We start from the raw sequence: 21086 nt of genomic DNA, 5'->3' as shown, positions 1-21086 counted from the left end.
AGTAGTCAATAATTATTAACTGTATCTGTATGTATCATCATAAGTACCCAAATGTGTTTTGCTATTAGCCTCTTGTAGTCCCTTGCATAGAAGCATTCAGGGAATATCAGCACACTGTCCTGTCACTGTCCACAACAGCTCCTTCATTGTCCAGTCAGTCTTATTAGCCCTGGACCAAGCTGAACTGCTTAACTGCAGTTCTGTCTACAGTAGTAAAGTAAAGGAAATACCTATAATGTCTGACAGGGGTGCCTAGATCATAACACCGGCTATACAGAATCACAAAAACTGTATCTAACAATTTGTCTGGAGAATGGCTTTACATAAAACCTTACCATGTCAACCAGCAACTTCCAGAGGGGCTAAAATACAAAAAACAAACAAAAATCATTATATAAGGAGTAATAATATATTGTTGCTAATATTTATTGCCTTTTTTCTCCATTCATTTATTTTTAATAACTTGTATTTGTAGCAAAATCAGAGACATTTGCTTTGCTACCTGTTGTGTAATTGTGCAACGGAACTGCTTCACTCTGCAAACTGACATTTTCAGCTTTGTAAAAGAGGGTAGCCAAGTTTTTCCTTGCTGTATTTATGTATTTATACACCTAAAAGGTGTCCGTATATATGACATATATGTAAATTGGAAGTTAATATCTTTATTTTATATTTTAAATAAAATCTTTATGTTGCCAATAAACATTTGCCATATGCAACATTGTAGCTTGCTCGGTTGAGCTCGATTGAAAACTGGTCACTGATGAAGATTTATCATTTTAAGTGTAACTAAAGGCAAAACGTTTTTTTTTTTTTTTAGTTTTGTGTAGAGTGATTAAAACACCTGTCAGTTTTTATTGCTGTCTGTGCCCCCCCCCCCCCCCCGTTAGGGCGATTCCTTCCCTCTATTTGTCTATTTGTCTTGTTTACGGTTATTATCGAAAGTGAAAGTAAAAGAAAATCCCAAATTTTAAGTTGACATCAGAACACTAAAAGAGGGGAAATCTTCCAATAGGGACACTAGTTCTGGTTACCCCAGTAACATACCCCTCACTCTGGGGGATTTCCTCTCACTTCCTGTTTTAGATATGGGACAGAAAGTGAAAGGAAATCTCCCCAATGGGACACAGATGGCAAAAAAATTGAAAAAAAAAGTTTTGCTTTTAGTTGCATTTTAAAGGCTAAGTTCACCTGTTTAACCGCTTCAGCCCCGGAAGATTTTAACCCCTTCCTGACCAGAGCACTTTTTGCGATTCGGCATTGCGTCGCTTTAACTGACAATTGCCACATTGCACCCAAACAAAATTGACGTCCTTTTTTTCCCACAAATAGAGATTTTTTTTTGGTGGTATTTGATTACCTCTGCGGTTTTTATTTTTTGCGCTATAAACAAAAAAAGAGCGACAATTAAAAAAAAAAAAAAAACACAATATTTTTTACTTTTTGCTATAATAAATATCCCCCAAAAATATATAAAAAACTATTTTCTCATTTGTTCATTGACAGACACAGCCTTCTTTATTCAGAACGGTAGGGTTATATCATCTCCGCAGGAGTAGGACTAGGCAGAACAAAAAAACAACCCCTGGCTACGCCCATGGGCTGTCCTCCGTCAGTATATAACCCCCCCTGCTCTAGGTATTCAGTTTTTTTTTCTGCCTAGTCAGGAGTAAGGACCTAGTTCCCTGCTGGGATCTCTTGTCCTGGCAATTTTTTTGTTGTTTGATATTTTCTCTTTTTCCTGGATTTTTTTCCGGTGAGATCTACAATCAACTGCCGGGCTGGGCAACGGGCTGGACACTTGATCCGGTGGTCACCCCAGTCTGGCCAGCGAGCGCGCGCAGACCACAGCTACGCGCTAGGGACACAGCCCCATTGGACAGGGGCTGGCCCTGCGAGTTAAACGTCTCGCAAGGTCGCATATGACCGGGTCTCGGCCTGTGTCTCAGCATTCCTCATGGCCGACAGCTCCCCCACTTCAGTGGCGAGGAGGATCTGCCTGGGAGCATTACCTGCGCTTTTTCGCTGGAAAGGTAAGTAAGGGGTCCCCTCCTCTCCTTCCCCAGAGTGGTGTGGGGCACGGGTACTCCCTGGGGTGGTCGGTCCCTCCGGGGTTCTCCTCCACCCCCTCCCTCCTTCCTTCCTCCCCCCCCATCCTGGGTGAGGCCCAGGCTCCCGGCTTTGTGGACATGTCCCCCTTTTCCACCTTCGGGTTGTTACTGGGGGGGGGCATCTAGTGGTTGGGCCTGGGAGGTGAGTGGTTGCCGTAATTTATGCCATGGCTTTGCGGCCTACCGCTCTCACGAATGGCGGGCGAAAATTTAGGCCGCCGCTTTGTGGCGTACCGCACCTTGTGGCCTACCGACTGGGTGTCTGGTCAGGCGGTCCAGCCCCCCCCCCCCCCGTGGGCCGTCCACTCGCGGTCAAAATTTAGCCTGCGGCTTTTGCAGCCTACTGGGCCGCGTTTTTTGTTACCTATTGGGCCACGGCTTCTGTGGCCTCCTGGATCGGCGCCCCTGTAAGGGGCCCTGATCTGTGCCCCTGAGGAGGGGCCCCGGTCTGTGCCCCAGTGCGGAGCCCTGGTCTGTGCCCCCTGTGTGGGGCCCCGGTATGTGCCCCCTGTGAGGGGCCCTGGAATGTGCCCTCGGTAAGGGGCCATGGTCTGTGCCCCCTGTGAGGGGCACCGGTATTTGCCCCCTGTGAGGGGCTCTGTTTTTTTTCCCCCTGTGAGGGCCCCCGGTATTTGCCCCCTGTGAGGGGTCACGGTATTTGCCCCCGGTGAGGGGCCCCGGTTTTTGCCCCCGGTGAGGGGCCCCGGTTTGCGCCCCTGTGAGGGGCCCCGGTTTGCGCCCCCTGTGAGGGGCCCTGGTTTTTGCTCCCTGTGAGGGGCCCTCAGTCTGCACCCCCTGTGAGGGGCCCCCGGTCTGCTCCACCGGTGAGGGGCCCCCGGTTTGTGCCCCCGGTGAGGGGCCCCAGTTTGTGCCCCCTGTAAGGGGCCCTGGTTTTTGCCCCCTGTGAGGGGCCCTCATCTGCACCCCCTGTGAGGGGCCCCCGGTCTGCGCCCCCTGTGAGGGGCTTCTGGTCTGCACCCCCTGTGAGGGGCCCCGGTCTGCACCCCCTGTGAGGGGCCCCGGTCTGCACCCCCTGTGAGGGGCCCCAGTCTGCGCCCCCGTGAGGGGCTCTGTTTTGTGGGGGCCTTGGTCTGTGCCCCCTGTGAGGGGCCTCAGTGGTGCCCCCTGTGCCGGGCCTTGGTCGACATCCCATACGTGGACCGGGGGGTTTCAGTTGGTAGCCCCCTCCCCCTGTGTTTTTTGGGGTAGCATTTAGACATATAGCCTAGTATATGGGACCCCTGCCCTCCCCTCCCCCCTCTGTCTCCTATCTGGCTCTGAGGACGTGGCCAACCTTGCGGGGTGGTGGCCACACTCCCTATCTTGTCAGGGAGTGAGGATGACTGCAGTAGGGCACTGGTTATCGCACTTATTGCATCTGTGCAGGAACCTTTCAAGATGGGGGATGCAGCGGTGGCTGCGGCGGAGAGCCGATACCTCATAAGCCGTCTTATACGGCGACAGCGTTCCCTTTTTCCTCTTATATTGACAAAATTGTCCTTGAAGACTGGGAGGGTCTAGAGTGCATTTATGTTTCTAAAAAAAAAAAAAACGCTTGCTGTGGAGGTACTCATTTGAGAATTCCTCTGCCTTTGCTGCATTGCCGGACCTATTGGTCTAGGCCACTGCAGTCTGTCAGCTATGCCTCTTGGCCGTAGTTCCCCTGGTTGCTGAGCTTCTAAAGTCTCCTTAGTGGTGCTTAGACAGGTATTTTGGTTGCTACCATGGATGTCAATACTTCCAATGGGCGTCTACTGCTGGTACGCTTTCTGTTCTCCGCGGGGGGGATGTGCAAGCTCCATTGCTGCAGAGTGTGGTTGTCACGGTTCCCATGTTGGGAACAGTTTAAGGCCCTGATCTGCCTTGTGTGGGTACAGAAAGTCAGGATGGAGTCCATTAGTATGGCGGTAGCACCCCTTCATCATGGGGACCTTCTGGTTTCTATCGACGTCACGAATGCTTGTTTACGCATTATGTGCCCAACTCCAGCACTTCCTCCATTTTGCTGTGGGTGCGGCGTATGATCAGCGCATAGTCTGGCCACCACTCCTTGTGTATTAGCGAGGTGTTGGCCCTGGATTGGGCGTGGTTGCATCAGTGGGGGTTTGCGGTCCTGGCTGACCTGGACGATCTTCTTCTGCCACTCCTCGACTACCCCCGAGGAACGATGTAGTTTCTATACAGACCTTGACTGATTTCAGTAGGCATCTATATTATCTGCAGATTGCTTGGGCCTTTCCAGAACGTCGGATTATCTGAGCCCGAGCTTCAGCTCTGGCCAGCGTGTTTTCTTCTCTTGGACAAACTCCAGAAGTTACATGTTGCGTTTTTTATTTTTCTGTCAAGGGCAAGTAGGCCCTCTGTGGACCTGCGTGTGGGTGTTGGGTCTGAGAGTTTCTACCTTTTTGAAACAATTCCATTTGCGCAGTTCCATACAAGCTTCCTTCGGGGAGGAATGATGGATTCGGCTGAGTTAGGAAACAAGGGTTCCCTGGTCTGATGGCTTGCGCTCCGGTTCTTCGGCGGGATAAATCCTTTCTCCCCTTGTATTAAACAGGGTGACCACCAATGCCAGTCAGTCCGGGTAGGATGTCCTGGGACTGAGCTCTGCTTTGGGTTGGAATTCGGACTACCAGGTAATATCCTGGAACTTGGAGCAATCAGGCTAGGTCTGGATCATGGACGGTTCGACTTCGGGGGCTCCCAGTACGGTTCTAGACGGACAAGACAACCACGATGATTTATGCCCTTCGCCAGGGTGCGTCAAATAGGCTGTGGCGGCCCTGGCTGTTGCCAGTATTCCCCGGTGGGCAGAACGTTTTGTCCGGCCCTTTTCCGGTGTATGTATTCTAGGAGTGGAATGCTGACAGGCGGATACCTCAGTTGGCGAGGGTTGGACCACGGATGGGCCCTTCACCAAGCCGTGTATTCTTCAGGTTTGTTCCCGCTGGGACACTCATGAGGTAGTTCTCTTGGTGTCCTGGTTCAACTGGACGGTACCAAGGTTTCTGGTAAGGTCACGGTTGCTCTGGTGGCCCATTGGGCCAGTGATGTTTCTCTATTCCTTTCCTCCTCTCCAGCTTCTGTTGTGGCTTTTACGCAGGATCGCGGCTGTGGGGGGTTACGGTCATTCTATTATCCCCGGATGGGTCCAGTCGGTCTGGGTACGCCGACCGGGTGCGCCTGGTCGCCGGTGTTCCTTGTCGATTACCTCTCAGGAAGGATCTATGGTCCCAGGGCCGTTCTTCCTTCCTGCCTAAGAGTCACTGGTTTTAACGGCCTGGCTGTATTGAGCCAGGTGCAGCAGTTCCGACACTGTTGATGGCTAGGGAGTTCATCTTTTAGGAGCTTTTAACTTCCAGATGTGGAGAGTGCATATATCCTGGTGTGAATCACCGGGCATTCATCCTTGTTCTTTCTAGGTGGCTCGAATTCCGACCCCCATTTATGGGGGGTTGAGCAGGAATGTGCCTCGAGTACTATCGAGGGCCAGGTGTCAGCCTGGGTGGTCGTCTTCAGCGTCCCCTGGTCTCGCGCTCCCTGGTGCGTATCTTTTATTCAAGGGGTTAGACGTCTGTTTCCACCAGTGTGGATTTCTTCTACCACCTTGGGATCTGAACTTGGTGTTTTTGGTTCTCCAGGAGCCGCTCTCTCTCCCTTTCTCAAAATATCGGGAGATTCCACTGCTTACTCTGTCTCGGAAGGTGGCCTCCACCTCTGCTCACAGGGTGTCGAAAATGGTGGCGTTATCTTCTCGTTCAGCTTACCCAGGTTTAGGCGGTGCTTCGCCCTTTTCTGTAGTTCCGTCCCTGGGTTTTCATTTGAACAAGGACATTGTGTTTCCTTTCTTGTGTCCCTGGCAACACATCCCAAGGAATTTGCCTTATCTGCCTGGGATGTGGTTTGGGGGATTCGGTTGTATTTGCCAGCCACTGAGTCTTTTGTAGGTCAGGCTCTCTGTACTCACGGACAGGCCAAGAAAGGGGCTGTCTGTTTCTTCTGTGACCTTCTTCTGGATGGATCAGACAGATGATGACTCTGGGCTATTCTGTAAGGAATCAGGTTCCTGCTTTCCCTATTACGGCGCATTCTTCTCAGGCACCTAGTGTGTCTTGGGCCTTCTGTCTTCAAGCGTTCGTGGCACGTTTTTTACAAGTTTCTACGAAATGGATGGTTTGGCATCTGTGGATGCCTTTTTTTGGCTGCAAGTTTTTTGCAGGCTGCTGTTAAGAGGGTCTAATCCCTCTTGAAGGGGTATCGTTCATGTTGGGTTCCAGCTTGTCCTGTGTGAAGCTCCTGTTACCTGGTTGGCTTTTGGGTTAGCCTTGGGATTTTTCGCTGTCCCACCCCTCATGTTCGGCACTGCTTTGGGACATCCCTACCTTTCTGAATAAAGAAGGCTGTGTCTGTCAATGAACGAATGAGAAAATAGGATTTTTTACTTACCGTAAAATCCGTTTCTCTGAGTTCATTGACAGACACAGCACCCACCCCTCTATGGAGTTTTTTGGATACTTCTATTGCTGCTTGCTACTAAACTGAATACCTAGAGCAGGAAGGGGGTGATATACTGACAGAGGACAGCCCATGGGCATAGCCAGGGTTTTTTTTTGTTCTGCCTAGTCCTACTCTTGCGGAGATGATATAACCCTACTGTTCTGAATAAAGAAGGCTGTGTCTGTCAATGAACTCAGAGAAACAGATTTCACGGTAAGTAAAAAATCCTATTTTTTTCCTCAGTTTAGGCCGATATGTATTCTTTTACATATTTTTGGTAAAAAAAAAAATCGCAATAAGCATATATTGATTGGTTTGCGCAAAAGTTACAGCATCTACAAAATAGGGGATAGTTTTATGGCATTTTTATTATTCATTTTTTTTACTAGAAATCAATCTGCGATCTGCGATTTTTATTGGGACTGCGACATTATGGCGGATACATCAGACACATTTTTGGTTTACACACACAAATCACGGTTCTCGGTGTGTACCCAGTGATTGCTGGAGCACGGTGGAGATCGCAACTGCTGGGCACTCGCATCGGCTCCGGGGGCGAGCAGCGGGCGCGTGCGTGCCCCAGGTGGCCACAGGGCAAAGCGACATTACATAATGTTGTTTTGCCAAGCCGTGCCATTCTACCGCAGTAAAACTGCGGCAGCTGGTTGGCAAGTGGTTAAAAAAATGTACTCAAGGGCCCCAGTAGTGTAAAAACCATTGTCCGGCTTTAAAAAAAACAGCTTAGTTTACTTGACATACCTGTATGCTAATCTCTGCTTCCCCTCAGCCTGTCAGGTCCACCATGACCCAGCATAGAAGCTAGGATGCTCTGACTGTTGAGCATGCTCCCAGGATGACACAAACGAGTGCTTGTTCACAATTTGACACATGCGCAGCGCACTCTGTCCCCCTCTTAACATAGGCTGAGACAGTGGACTGTGCATGCGCAGGTCTTGAAAGAGGGAGAGTGCTTACTCCTGTGATGCTGGAGGCATGCCTTATGTACAGTACATCTCAGTCGTGAACAGGATGAGGCAGATTGCTCCCAATGCTAGTTTTTCAGCTGGGCTGTGGGGAAGCCAAGCTTGGCCTACAGGTATGGCATTAAAAATGAAGGACTAATTTTGTAAAGGGCACAATATTTTTAAAAAGTACTGGGTCCCTTGACTGCATAGACCATTTCAATATAAAAGAGAACTGAGCCTTAAAGCACACTATCACAAGATTTAAAATGACCAAGATATACAATACCTTTCTTTCCTTTTTAGCCCATAGGTCCCATACTGCATTAAGTACTGCAGCAGTTGCCAGCTGCACTACACCCTTCTCTGGTCCAATCTGACAACAAACAAAAAAATAACGTTATGCCCCATAGAAGATGCATTTCTGATGCAGTTACATTACCTACAAGACCTGGCATATTAGAGGATTCGTTCATCACAGTACCACTACCCTATACAAAGAACTGTCAGTGTTGCCCATATAATGGAAAGCTCCTTCACCTGTGTAGACAAAAATCCTTGCACAGGCCCTGCTCCTGCCTACAGTAGACTGATGACATCATCTCAGCCTAGGCAAAGTTACTTGACTAAAACTCAAGAATGGATTTTGAATGATGCAAGGTTCTGGATGGAAGGTACTGGTGGAAAAGTAGCCTGTTGGGATCTACAAAGGAGATCATTGAAGCCTGCCTAGCCACCCAGTCCTCAGCAAGAGGGACAAGTTATCTTTCAAACACACATATAACAATACTGCATTACTTTACTGCACTCATGTGCAATGAGCTTAATTGTTGATGGAGCAACTTAAATATAGCCACAGTGGGGAGTTGCTGTTAATCTGTACTTACCAAGCACCAGAGCTTAGACTTGGACTACAGGTTGAGATTTCACCAGATATACAGTATATTTATATGCATATTCGTTCAGTTTGTTTTAAACGTTAGGTAAATGCTGTTCAACTATGTATTTGGATTATCATTTTACTGTTTGAAGCAAATGGGGAAATTATGTTTCTTTCTTCAGATGTTGCCTAGTTCTAGTTTGCAGAGGTCCAGAGCGCATACCTGTTGATTTTAATTTGAAGTACGATATTTATTTAGCATAATAAAAATGTATTAGCATGCACTACGCCAAAACCTGAATTCATCCTAATAATACAGGAAAAGTTTTGTTTTCAGAGGTTTTATTTACAAAATCCTATACAAGCGTCCTGTCAGTCATATTGCTAAACAAATTAGATTTAAAAAAATTAAATTGAGAAAAGCCAAAAATGGTGACGTCAGAGCTTAGATGACTCAGCCTATTAAATTACCTAGAACAAAAGTTCAATGCAATGAAATATGGGTGGCTAAATTTTCCAATGGCCTCATAACTATGATTCATGATATTCTTTGCAGTAAACGCTTCTGGTTGAAATTGTTCTAAAATATAATTGTATTTGGCACTTAGGTATTTTTGTTACTGCTTTCCTCTGCTAGAATTCCTAACTTCCTACCACATTCAATTAAAGGGGTTACTGCAAAGGCATTTCTCTGCATTTTAAACATTTTCCATGGATTTTTTTTAATGTCTACCTTCATGTTTTCATTGATTTAGAATTACTGGTTGCAACTTGGTAGTTTAGAATAGCTAAGTGGTTAGCACCTCCACCTAACAGTGCTAAGGTAGTCAGTTCAAATCCCAACCACAGCACTACCCCCCTAGAGTTTGCATGTGTGGGTCTCTTCCCACACTCCAAGAGATGCTGTTAGGTTAATTGGCCCTAGTATGAATGTGAGTTAGGGAACCTAAATTGTAAGCTCCTTGAGAGCAGGGACTCATATGATTGTACAATATACTGTATATGCAGAGCGCTAAGTAAATTGTAGATGTTATGCAAGTACCTGTAATAAACAAAAATTTACATATGAAATTCATGTTTCAATATTTCCAAATAACTGCAAGCTGTATTGTCACTGAATACTTTCAGAATCATTATAAAGTTGGTCATACACTCAGAGACATTTGTTAGAAAATGTTTGTGTGACTTTCTAATGGCTAATGGACTCAAATTGATAACTGTTTTCGACCATAGTGACAAGAAAATTCACAGGAGAAGGATGCAAATCTTCTCTCAAAAGAAATTCTAACTGTGAATGTGATTTTCCTGATTTTCACCAGCATGGAATCATACATGTGATGTAGCTCAGCCCCTATCTCCACCTATGGGACCTGTTTAAATCTATAGAAGGAAAGCTAGAGCAACCTCCTTCATCTCTACATCTTTAAGTTAGGGACAGCGCTTGCAAAATGTCTCTGGAGACCATCTGCAAAGCAGCAAGCTTCCATGTTTAGACTTTCATGTCCATTGTAATAAAGTTTAATTATACATTTTAGCCCTCCCTGCTTAGCTTGTTAGTTATGTTGCCATATTGGCGTCAGGAAAACAGAAAATTGTGTCAAACACTTACTGTAATTTTCCTTTACTGAAGCAAATTCATGGCAGCATACGAACCCTCCCTTATTTTATCTTTTTATTTTTACGGAGAATGGAGGAGGTTGCTCAAACTTTCCCTTTTATAGATCTAAACAGGTCCTGTGGGTGGAGATAGGGACGGGGCTATATCACATATATGCTACCATGGTCTGGTGTCAGGAAAGGAAAATTATGGTAAATATTTGATACAATTTTCCAATTTCTTTTGGAGGAAAAAAAAAGCCATACATTTTGGAGAATGCATGTTCTAGGCATAAAAGATACTGGTTTAATATGACTGGATTATCATTCAAGTAGCTGGACAAAATTTTAAGGACTTTCTAATAAAATTAGTTGACTCAGTAATGGCAAGGTCGAATGCTTTTATAAAAAATTTTTTTCCAAATTCCCATACAAACATTCAAACAAAATTCTACTGGTGTATGGTCAGTTTAAGACCTTCGTCAACATGACTGATGCTTGGTTATGCAATTATTTATGTATAAGCTATATACAATGACATCATTGAGACTATTGGATAATAACAAAAACAAATTTGCAAAGAAATTTTGTGTGGTTTTTGCCTGAACTGTAGAGACAGAACCCACCTTACTGATGTTTCTGGCCATACCCTATCACTTACTACCTCTCTTACAGAAACCCCATGCTTACTGAATCACTGATGCTCGTTTTTAGAGAAATTAGCTGAGCTAAGACAGGTATCTGATGTCTTTACACAACAATCTAGGAAAATTGATCAGGTACTGAAAGCCTGGAAATTGTGGTCCTGAATGGGTGTACAGTTTTTGAGTGAGCTGTGTAAGATAAGACAATTACCAGTTATGTTTTATCATATTTACTAATATTTTAATAATATAATTATATTATATTAATATACAAATTTTCTTATATGGTCTTTTTGGCTACTAAAGTCATGGGTGGTTCGAGGTTTAAAGCGTATATAGTCAAAATATTTTTTAAAGTTTAGTTTTGGATAAAGTAAGGAAGAACTTGAACCTCTGTTTTTATTGCGGTCTGTGTTACCACCAGCTAGATTCAGCCTTTCTTTTTGTGCAAGTGAAGTGAAAGAAAGTGTTGGGAAATCCAAAATTTGAGTTGTCAACAGAATAAGAGGTTGAGGCTGGGTTCACACTATCTTCGCATGCGGCTCCCAGCAGGGGTCCGGTGCGTCCCCGTTCACCGTTTCAGGTCCGATTTCAGCCTGAATTTTTGGCTGAATTCAGACATGAAACAGACCAAAAGACGCACAGGGCTCCTGTGCACATTCGCACCGGAGCCGCAGTGGAGATATGTGAACCGGCTCCATAGAGAGCCGGTCAAAATCTTCTGTTATTGCGAATTAATTTGCAATAGTGTGAATCCAAGCTGAAGGTATATCTGCCAATAGGGACACCCATTCCATTGACAACTGTCTAAAAGGTGAATTCCTCTCACTTTTTAGAGATTTCCTCCCACTTCCTGTTATATCTCCAGGACAGGAAGTGAAGAGATGTCTCCCCAACAGCACACAGGCAGCAAAAAAAGTACCTGACTGGGGTTTAAAACCATCCCTACTCTATCCAAAATGAAAAATAAAAGTTTTGGCTTTAGATTTACTTGTACTAACCTAGCTATTCCCCTCTCATGCTTTGTGGAGCTGTAGTAAGAGGTCAATTTTACTCACTGCTGCACTTTGTGGTTTTAAACATGTCGAATCTGTAACTTTAAAACTTTTGGTCAGTTAAAAAAAATAAAATTGCTACTTACAATATCACGTGTCAGTATGAAATGTGTACAAGTATATGTTTGAGCAACATAAAAAAAAGGAAAAAACACATTCAATGCAGCTCTGCAATACATGTACATTTCTCTATGTTTAAAAATGCTGCAAGTGAAGGAAAATATCTGTTAATCCTGTCAAAAATCTAGAGAGCTCCTACTGAGCTGAGCACTCTTTCTGCAGGCTCTGCTGCAATGAAATCCTTTGCATTGTTGTCAGCCCAATTCTATCTTTAGGAGAACAGCTTACATTTATGTTATGATGATGAGGATAGGAGGAGGTGTTCTGTATTTAAAGGATCGGCTGATTAGACCTACAAATTATTTGGCTGGTAGCACAGTTCATGTAGATGTATTTAGCTTTCAGAAGCCTAAATCTACATAAGCCATGGAATATACTTACAATATGTCCGATTTTCCAAACAAGGTATTTTTCTAAACATTTTAAACAGAAGACAGGAAAAAAAGGAGGTCAAAGTTCACCATACCCAGCGCAGTTGCCCATCGCTGCTTAGCTCCCTGTAGAACCCCCTGAAATTGTTGACAATGTCTTCAAACGCTCTTCCCACCACATGTCTTGAAAGAGCTTTCACGGCACACACCACTGCAAAACAGCATATGATTTATTACACAATGGTGTTTAGATGTTATTATAGAATAAGTGGTTGTTTGTTAATACAATAAACCTCTATACAGTACATTGCAGTTGTATTGCAACGGTCATGCTTTTTATACAGTAGATCGTACCTGTTAACTGCACAGTTCAGGACAATCTGTGACATAAAGGGGTCTATTTGTAAAAGATTAGTTGGATTGATAGTATGGTACAAGCATTGGCCCATCTTTAACAAATTCTGGACATATTTTTCTTAATGCAGTGATTTCCTATGATTGTCAGCTCCATCTAGCGTCCATAATGTGGTATTTTTTCTGATTGAAGTAATTCAGAAAAAATATTGTATTATGGTCACTAGATGGAGCCGATGATAATTGGAAATCACTGTATTAAGAATAAGACGGCCAGAATTCATCAAGGTCAGGCGAATACTTGTCAAATTTGTCCAGTGAGTTTTTGGTAAATAGACCCCAAAGTGTATCAGCACTGCTTGGATCGGGAAAAGAGAGAAATGCCCCGAAAGGTTGTCCTGAAAATTTAACTCTTCATGCAAATTAAAAAAGTATTTAATGGTGTTGTTTCAGGTGCACTAATACGGCTAATGAGGAACAAAAAAAGTTTTGTATAATCACGAACTTTGGTGATCCCAGAAAAATAGCATCAGCAGACAGGATGACTGATAAAAACCATTACTATAATAAAATGTCACTGGGCTAAATGATTGATTTCTGATGAGATGATATATGGAATTAGTCACATACAGGGCTACTGAAAAAAAAGATTTGATGTCATGTTGCAAGCATGTTAATGATGTACTATATAGGGTTTGAAGTGACAATTTAAAGCGGGGGTCCACCTATCTATCTTTTTTTTTTTTTAGTTCATTCACAAACTTTTCTTCTCAGCATTACATACTCAAATATTGTGTGTAATATGTCCGCCTGTGTCAGATTTCGTCGGAAAGAATAACTTATATTATTCACTGCAGGCGGTTTCCATCTTCATTGTGGGCATTTGAAGCCCACAAGCATTTATTTCCTGGATGTGGTGAATGCTGTGCTCCCAGCATTCACCGCTCGTTCCCGCACATGCTCAGTGGCATCCTGGGAAGCCTGAGACTAGCTCCCAGGAGTCTGGGAGAGGCTAGAAACACGCCTACTCCCACGGGAGGAGAACCAGGAAGTGCAAAGAAGAATAGAAAAATAAAAGGTAATTACAGCGATTTAAATTTTTTTAAACGGCATGTCAGCATCTAGGCAAGGAAGAGAATACATACAGATATTGTTCAAAATTTGGGTGGAACCCCGCTTTAACAAGGGTATGTGAAAAGCTGCACATAACCTGTTATACTTTTAAAATCCTGGAACAAAAACAGAAACAAACATACCGTGAACCACATGTGTCAGACCATCTGATGTGGCCCTCGCACCTCTCCTGCACCTGCGGCACCCCACATGTGCAACCGCAGAAACTCTTGTCTCTGCCTCACCAACCTTGGTAGTAGAGAAGAGAACAGATCTCTTCCTACAGATTCTGCACCTCTCTGTGCAGCAACCCCTTGTCTCTACCTCCCCTGGTCTCAGCGTTCAGCGGACTCCAGCCCTCCTCTGGTCCTCCTCCTGATCCTGCATTTTCTGCTTCCCAGCTCTGTCCCTGGCTTCTTTCCAGCAGCAGCACAAGGTAAGGAGGCAAACTGTGATTGTAAGGGAGGGTTGACTTCTGATGGTGGGGGTCGAAGCTCTTGACATCTGATATAAGGGGGGGTGGGGTGTGCTCTGGACATACAACCAGCCCTTTGAGGGCAACCATAATGCTGGCCCGCCATGAAATTGAGTTTGACACTGCTGTATACCATACGGCCAAATGTTTATGGATACATGACCATTACAACTATATGAGCTTGCTGGAAACCCAATTTGAAAACCATTGACATTAATGTTGGGTTGCCTCCCCTTCCTTGTTGCTGTAACAGCCTTTACTCTCCTGGAAAGGTGCTCTGCTATTCTGCTATTACTTATTTCAGGTTCATATAAAGCGCTGTTAGTTTATGCAGTGCTTTTCATATATATATCAGTCCTTGCCTTCACATATGCATACTAGACAGGAGCCAATTAACTTACCACGCAGGCACAGGGAGAACATGCAAACTCCAGGCAGGTAGTGCCATTGTTGGGATTTCAACCAACAACCCCAGTGCTGCTAGGTGGAATTGCTAACCACTTAGCCAATGTGCTCCCTACTGCTAGTTTTAGGAGTGTGTCTGTGGGAATTTGTGTCCACTCAGTCATAAGAAAATAAGAGAATTTGTGAGATCAGGTACAGATGTTGGACAAGAAGACCCGACTCACAATCAGCATTTTAAATTATCCCAAAATGAGTTTAATAAATATATTCTGAGGCATAGACCAGGAAAAAGCTTTCAGATCAGGAGGTCTGATTTCATTCTTCCTTTCCTAACGCTTTGCTCTTAGTCAGTAACAAACTACTGAAGTTAGAGACATCCTATCTTGGAAAGAGGTCAGTACCCATATTTCTTCTGGTACCAGATTCCTTTAAAAATGATTTCCAAAGGTATTACACAATGCATCTCAAACACGTCAATGGAATACACTAGTGCGTGTGTTTTACTGTGAACGTGCTTTTACATGAGTCAAAGCAAGCTAAGACTATGCAGAAAATAATATGAGAGTTTACCTTCGCACTACAATTCTTATGTAATCAGCCTTGGAATATAAGTGGATATTAACCGTTTTTCTTATTTAAACTAATATTTCTGCAGAGGGCAGACAATCCGCTGTATCAGGGCCCTCTGATCCCTCCTGTATTGATTTGCATTGTAAGAGCCCATTCACACAGGGGCAACACGACTTCCAGCGCAACTTTGGGAGGCAACTTGGACATGACTTGAGTATGAATCACAGCACGACTTGGGGCAACTTACAACACAACTTGAAGTCGCCTCCAGGACAGGGAACTTTACAAGTGGCCAATCAGAGCTTATCAGCTGTGTGTGAGAAGGAGGGGGCTGGCTGTTTAGTGGAGGAAATTACTTTCTGTTTCCTTTCTGCTTCCTGTAAAGTTGCCTCAGTATGAACAGTAATCCGACTTGGAGGCAACTTCCATTGAAATCAGTGGGTACAAGTCACCTTCTAGTCGGATTGAAGTAGTACAGGAACCTTTTCTGAAGTCAGAGCGACTGCAGTAGTATGCATTAAGACAGATCCATTCACTTACATTGATTTTTTTATGTAGCGCGACTTGAGGCGACTGGGGGCGACTTGAAGTCGGATCCAAAGTTGCCCCTGTGTGAATGGGCTCTTAGTGTACTGTCTGCCCTCATGTTGTAAAGCGCTGCGCAAACTGTTGGCGCTATATAAAACCTGTATAATAATAATAATAATAACATAGAAAAGAAGGCGTTTCACCAGGCCTACAGAAACCCCACTCAGCGCCAGGTAACGATGCTAGTCGCAAAGCAGCTATATGTAAAAATGCAAATAAAATTTCATAAGTGCATAATTAAAAGTAAAACCCACTCCACAATGATGCAGAGAGGAAACAAAACAAAGAAAGCAGCCGTTTAAAGAAAAGAAAAATACATACAAACACAGTGTTTCAAAAAAATCTAAAAATAGACTGTAATGTCACACTAAACTGCGCTAATGTTGAGCTATAATCCAATAAACATGTGGCCAACTACACATGCATAGGGAAATTCTTTATAGGAAAGTCCTTAAAAGAAGTGTCCCTTGAAGAAATAAGTGATGTAGAGTTCAGGGTGTAATTCAAAAAAGTTCATCAGATGATCATGGAAAAAATTTTTCTTAACGTGCACCTTCCACCGATCACTCAGGATTCCACCCAGTGTAGACACACTCCCCCTAGGGGGTTAAACTCACCAGAATTGGAAAATACTAATGCATTCAGAATAATCCAAGCCAGCAACTAATATGACACCACTCATGAGGAATCACGGATGTTCAGGGCTCATAATAGATAAAGAGAGCTGCGACTTCCAAGCATGGAAGTGGTGGCGAGACACCAGCGTGTCGATACTGCCCCAACGCCCATACCGGCCTCCACCAACTCAGCAGTCCTGTCACCTCACTCCCAGTGACAGTGTTCCGTGGGTTTCTGTGTTTGGTTAAAGGTGTTTTTCAACGGTCCTGGCACGAGTCAGTGCCGGATCAGATGGATCTCAGGTTAGTGAGATCAGATGAGCATGTTGCATTAGCCTGCCGGCCTTAGATTATCACCTGGGCATTTTCCTGGGAGATTTCCTCAGCCACTGTGCTCCAATTCACAGGCAGATCTGGGCGTTTTCCTGGGAGATTTCCTCAGCCACTGCGCTCCAATGAAGCGCACACATTTTACACAGCATTCCTGAGCTCTAGCAGGCAGGGGACAGGGATCTGACATCACACACTGCAGATGCACATAGCAGGGAGCGGACAAAGAGACCTGGGTGGAGGGAAGGGACACAACTACATAAATTCATAGGGAACATGCAAAGTTGAGGCTGTCAATCACAGGCTGTGTGCTGAGCTCCCGTTCCCTGTCTCCCTCGATCTCTTGTAGTCTGCATTAGCTGTCAGAAATGACTCATGCAGAGCAGGCAGCAGACAAAAATTACTCTTAGTGCTTTGGACAGAGGCAAGTACACACTATAGAGGGATATGCTTTGTTCATTTTTCATGTCAGGAGGTTTACAACCACTTTAAAAAGAGCCAAATTCTGGAAGCTATGCACAAAAAAAGCAGACAGAGGGCAAAGGACTATTTACTAGCATTGCCTGTGGTCTCCCTGTAGCTGATCTTTCCATTTTACTGACTTACTATACCTTATGCCAGGGTTTCTCAACTCCAGTCCTCAAGGCGCCCCAACAGGTCATGTTTTCTGGCTTTCCATTATTTTGCACAAGTGATTAGATCACTTTCACTGCCTTAGTAATTACCACAGCCGTTTCATCTGAGGGAAATTTCTGAAAACATGACCTGCTGGGGCGCCTTGAGGACTGGAGTTAAGAAACACTGCCTTATGCTACACTGTGCCTTTTGCTAGAGGCTGTCATCTTGGTAAAGGCAGGGCTTTGCTTCTTCATATCAGATATTTCAGGCAAAAAAAAAACAGCAAGCAGCACAGGAGTAACAAATCTGGCCCCCTATATTTTCTTAAACTAGCAGTCAGGGGCACAACGATTTAGATCTCACACTGCAGATATACAGTTATGAAGCTGTAGGCACAGGAGTGCCTAGGCACACTCACACATCAGGAAAAGCTCTGCTATTTACTGCTTAGGAACAATATAATATTTCTAAATATTTTCTATAATAAGAATATTCTCTTCTAAACTAAATTCAGCTTTAAAAGTGAAGTATGGCCAAAGTTTTTTTGGCCATACCTCTCTTAGAAGCCACTTACTTTGGCTCTCCAGAAACAGCTGGTAGCGGCCTATTGCCAGCTTTCAGCTATCGTCACACAGCCACTCCAGGTTCTGCAGGGATCCAGGCCATATTATTGGGATCCACCAAGCTGTCCTATTGACAGCTGGCCCTGGCTCTCAGTGCGCAGTTGAGAGCCGAAGCCAGCGGCACCTGCCCGTTCTTCTGCCTAGCACTTTGGTGACTACTGGAGGGGCAGAGCAGGGCTGAGTGACAGTCACTGATCTCTGCCCCTAAAGCCTGGTACATACTACAGTTTGACTTGACAGCTCCGGTCGGGAGCCACTGTACTAACCATGCGAGATTAGCTCAGTGATCTCCCCCCCGCTGAGCTGTTGTGTTCTTACAGAGGGACGCCCCCTTCACCAGAACACTCCAATCAGTGCTCTCTGCCATTGGCTGAGAGCGCTGATCTGAAGTCGGTCGGATGCTGGTTTTCCAGCATGCACGCCTGAGAAAAGCCAGCCGAAGGGCTGGCTTCTGTCAGACAGACTGACATACACAGGGGCAGAATGTGGGCCGGTATTTTTTGTACCAGCAAATGTCTCCCAACATTCTGCCCGTGTATACGGGGCTTAAGATAGTTGTCTGTTTTAGAGCCAACATGGGATAGCTGCAGCATATAGGGGAGTGTGAAGGTTTTTTTTTTATGTACCTCAAACTTCTCCTTTAAATGCTGCATCTGAACCTACTGAGAAGATTTCCCCTCTCTTCCTGTCCTACTGGCATGAAAATAGCAGCAGAAACTTTTTGTTGGATGTTTTAGCAAAGTGCAGAATGATTAGGGCATTTTTCAGTTCTTTTCATGCTTTCTTTGTTCACTTATGAACAGTACTGTTGACACCCAGTGCGTCAGAATGTGACAGAGTGTCACTGGGACAGGAAGAAAGGTAGGAACACACCTGGAAGAGGTTCTAATCCCAATTATGAATGCACCGGACCCTGCACCCCCCCCCCTCTCTGAGACAGCAGACCGGGAATCTTCTCCCTATGTCTGCTGCCACAATTCTGCTGCCCGTGTCTGCTCCATCCACCCAGCCGCGTCACTCATTCACAGTCCTCTGCGGCTTGTAGTTTTCAATAAACTGCCATTGCGCTGTGAATGCTGTGGTAGTCTTCCTGTCAAAATGTATCGGTTTCCTTGTACGAGGTACTAGCAAGCCGATACACTGACAGAGCTGCAGGAGACCTGCAATGATTTACAAGCTCCTGCAACAAAAAATAATAAATGCACATTTTTTTTACCTGCAAAAATAAAAATGTGCATTTATTTATGTATTTATTTTTAAAGTGAACTTCTCCTTTAAGAAAATCGTTGGCTTTAGCTGGTCTTTAATCCAAACACTGACAGTCTGGGACAAACAAGTATATAATAAAAAAATACCGCGCTGGAGCAATAAAATAAAGCAGCAGTGAACAGTGTGACAACACAAATATCAATAATAAAAAGAAACTGCGCTAAGTGTCCTTTAGTTGGTATTAACAAAAAATATTTGAACTATATGTACGATGGTATAGTCCAAATATCGCTATGAGTGAGAAAAAAGCACTCCAGATCATCCAAATGGTATAAAATGCATAGAAAAAATTCACAATCCAAAAGATCACGACCATGAATTGCCCTTAACAGAACGCAAAATGTAATGAGCAGATGGCTTAAACCCAGCTGGGGCCTTTTGAGATAAGGACCGATCAGATCTGTCAGAGTTCAGGCGTAGTTCCCTCAGTTCATTACCGAAAGAGAAACAAAAATGCAACTCTCAGACTTTATATTCATTGGGCTCTATCTCACTGGGAGATTGATGGCTGTATCGGGAAATCCTTATCCACAGTATACATCCCTTACTCAGAGCCAGCAGACTCTTTAAATCTCTAGGCTTCCTGATTATTATTTTAGGTCTCTCTGGAAGGGTGTTATTCAGAGCTGGGTCTTCTTGCAGTATTCTTCAATGTGTCCTAAAAACCTTGGTATCTCTCCAGATGCATTGCTCATACACCCCTCCTGTATACTTGTGTGCCTGTTCTCGGGCTTGCGATTCATCTCTTCCCAGTCCAGTCTGGGACAAACAAGTGCTCTTGTATAGGCGACGGATTGGTTTTAAGTATTGGTTCCTGTTATTGTTTTTTTTTAAAACTCTTTTGGGGTGAAAAGTGAACACATCCAGACTGATTATAACATACTAAGTGTTTTACTTCCCTAATATATCCCTAATTCTTGAAAGCAAAATAAGAATTTCAACATGTCTGCTGAAAAAAAAAATATTTCTTACCAACTTCTGTGCCTCTTCCCAAAGTAAAGGTTAATCCATATCCTTTTATACCATCCAATGCGTCTGTTTCTAGGATCACATATGCTGCAGAGTAGTCAGGGTCTGTGTGCTGTGTTGTAGGCAAAAAGAAAGATACACTCAGAGTATTACATTTGATTCTAAATAAACGCGCACACATAGGGTATATAATTATATATATATATATATATATATATATATATATATATATATATATATAAATATTTTGTAATAATTTTCTTTACATTAAAGTTTAGTTTTGGATAGAGTATGAAATGGCTAAAATCCCTGTCAAGTTTTGCTGTCTGTCCCATATTGAGCAGATTTTTATTCACTTCCTCTCTTAGAAGCACAAAAAGAAGTAAGAGGAAATCTCAATAAATTAAAGCTGAATTCTAGAAAACCGTGCCCACAGCTGTTTGTTTAGTGTGGGGGACATGGACTACACAATTACTTACATGATCCTCTGCTACCCAGCAAATAGTGCTGCACTTCACAACAGTGGACTGTCCCTCTGTGTTCTCACATTCAATGCTAAGAGCTCTGTATCGGCTTTGACAATGTCAGATAACCTTAGACCGAGACCATCAGAGTGCAGGAGTGCAGTGGCTGAAGGAACCAGTCTAGCAGTGTGGACAGCCTGCAGTAGTGTAGGATCAGGTAAATAAAACTACTTTTTCATGTTCCCCTAGGCATAAATGAGCAGTTAACCTTTGCAGTGTGAAGTCCCTACTGAAAGGGAGGTCTTTTTAGCTTTGCAGAGTGCAGCTTTAAAGTAAATCCTCTCTTGGGCAGTTGAAATTGGAACTCAGAATTGGAACACAGACAGCAATTAAACCTGACAGAGGTTTACCCACTCTATATGAAATGAAAAAAAAATATTGTTTAGCTACTAGGT

At 44.1% G+C, this 21086-nt stretch overlaps 1 protein-coding gene across 1 annotated transcript in view; it reads right to left on the bottom strand.

Annotated features, from left to right (window-relative positions):
• Nucleotides 1-21086, bottom strand: part of ENOSF1 (enolase superfamily member 1) — a 95202-nt gene that overhangs the window by 69061 nt on the left and 5055 nt on the right. Inside the window, exons 2-5 of the mRNA XM_073631436.1 lie at nt 20171-20279; nt 12332-12447; nt 7860-7946; nt 336-362 (exon numbers count right to left, since the gene is read on the bottom strand). Coding sequence (XP_073487537.1) covers nt 336-362; nt 7860-7946; nt 12332-12447; nt 20171-20279 — 339 coding nt within the window. The remainder of the gene's footprint in view (nt 1-335; nt 363-7859; nt 7947-12331; nt 12448-20170; nt 20280-21086) is intronic.

Source organism: Aquarana catesbeiana, linkage group LG05 (genome assembly GCF_042186555.1).
Source record: "Aquarana catesbeiana isolate 2022-GZ linkage group LG05, ASM4218655v1, whole genome shotgun sequence".
Lineage (NCBI taxonomy): Eukaryota > Metazoa > Chordata > Amphibia > Anura > Ranidae > Aquarana > Aquarana catesbeiana.
The sequence above is the reverse complement of the archived record's forward strand: the minus strand, read 5'-3'. Positions and strand labels throughout refer to the sequence as shown.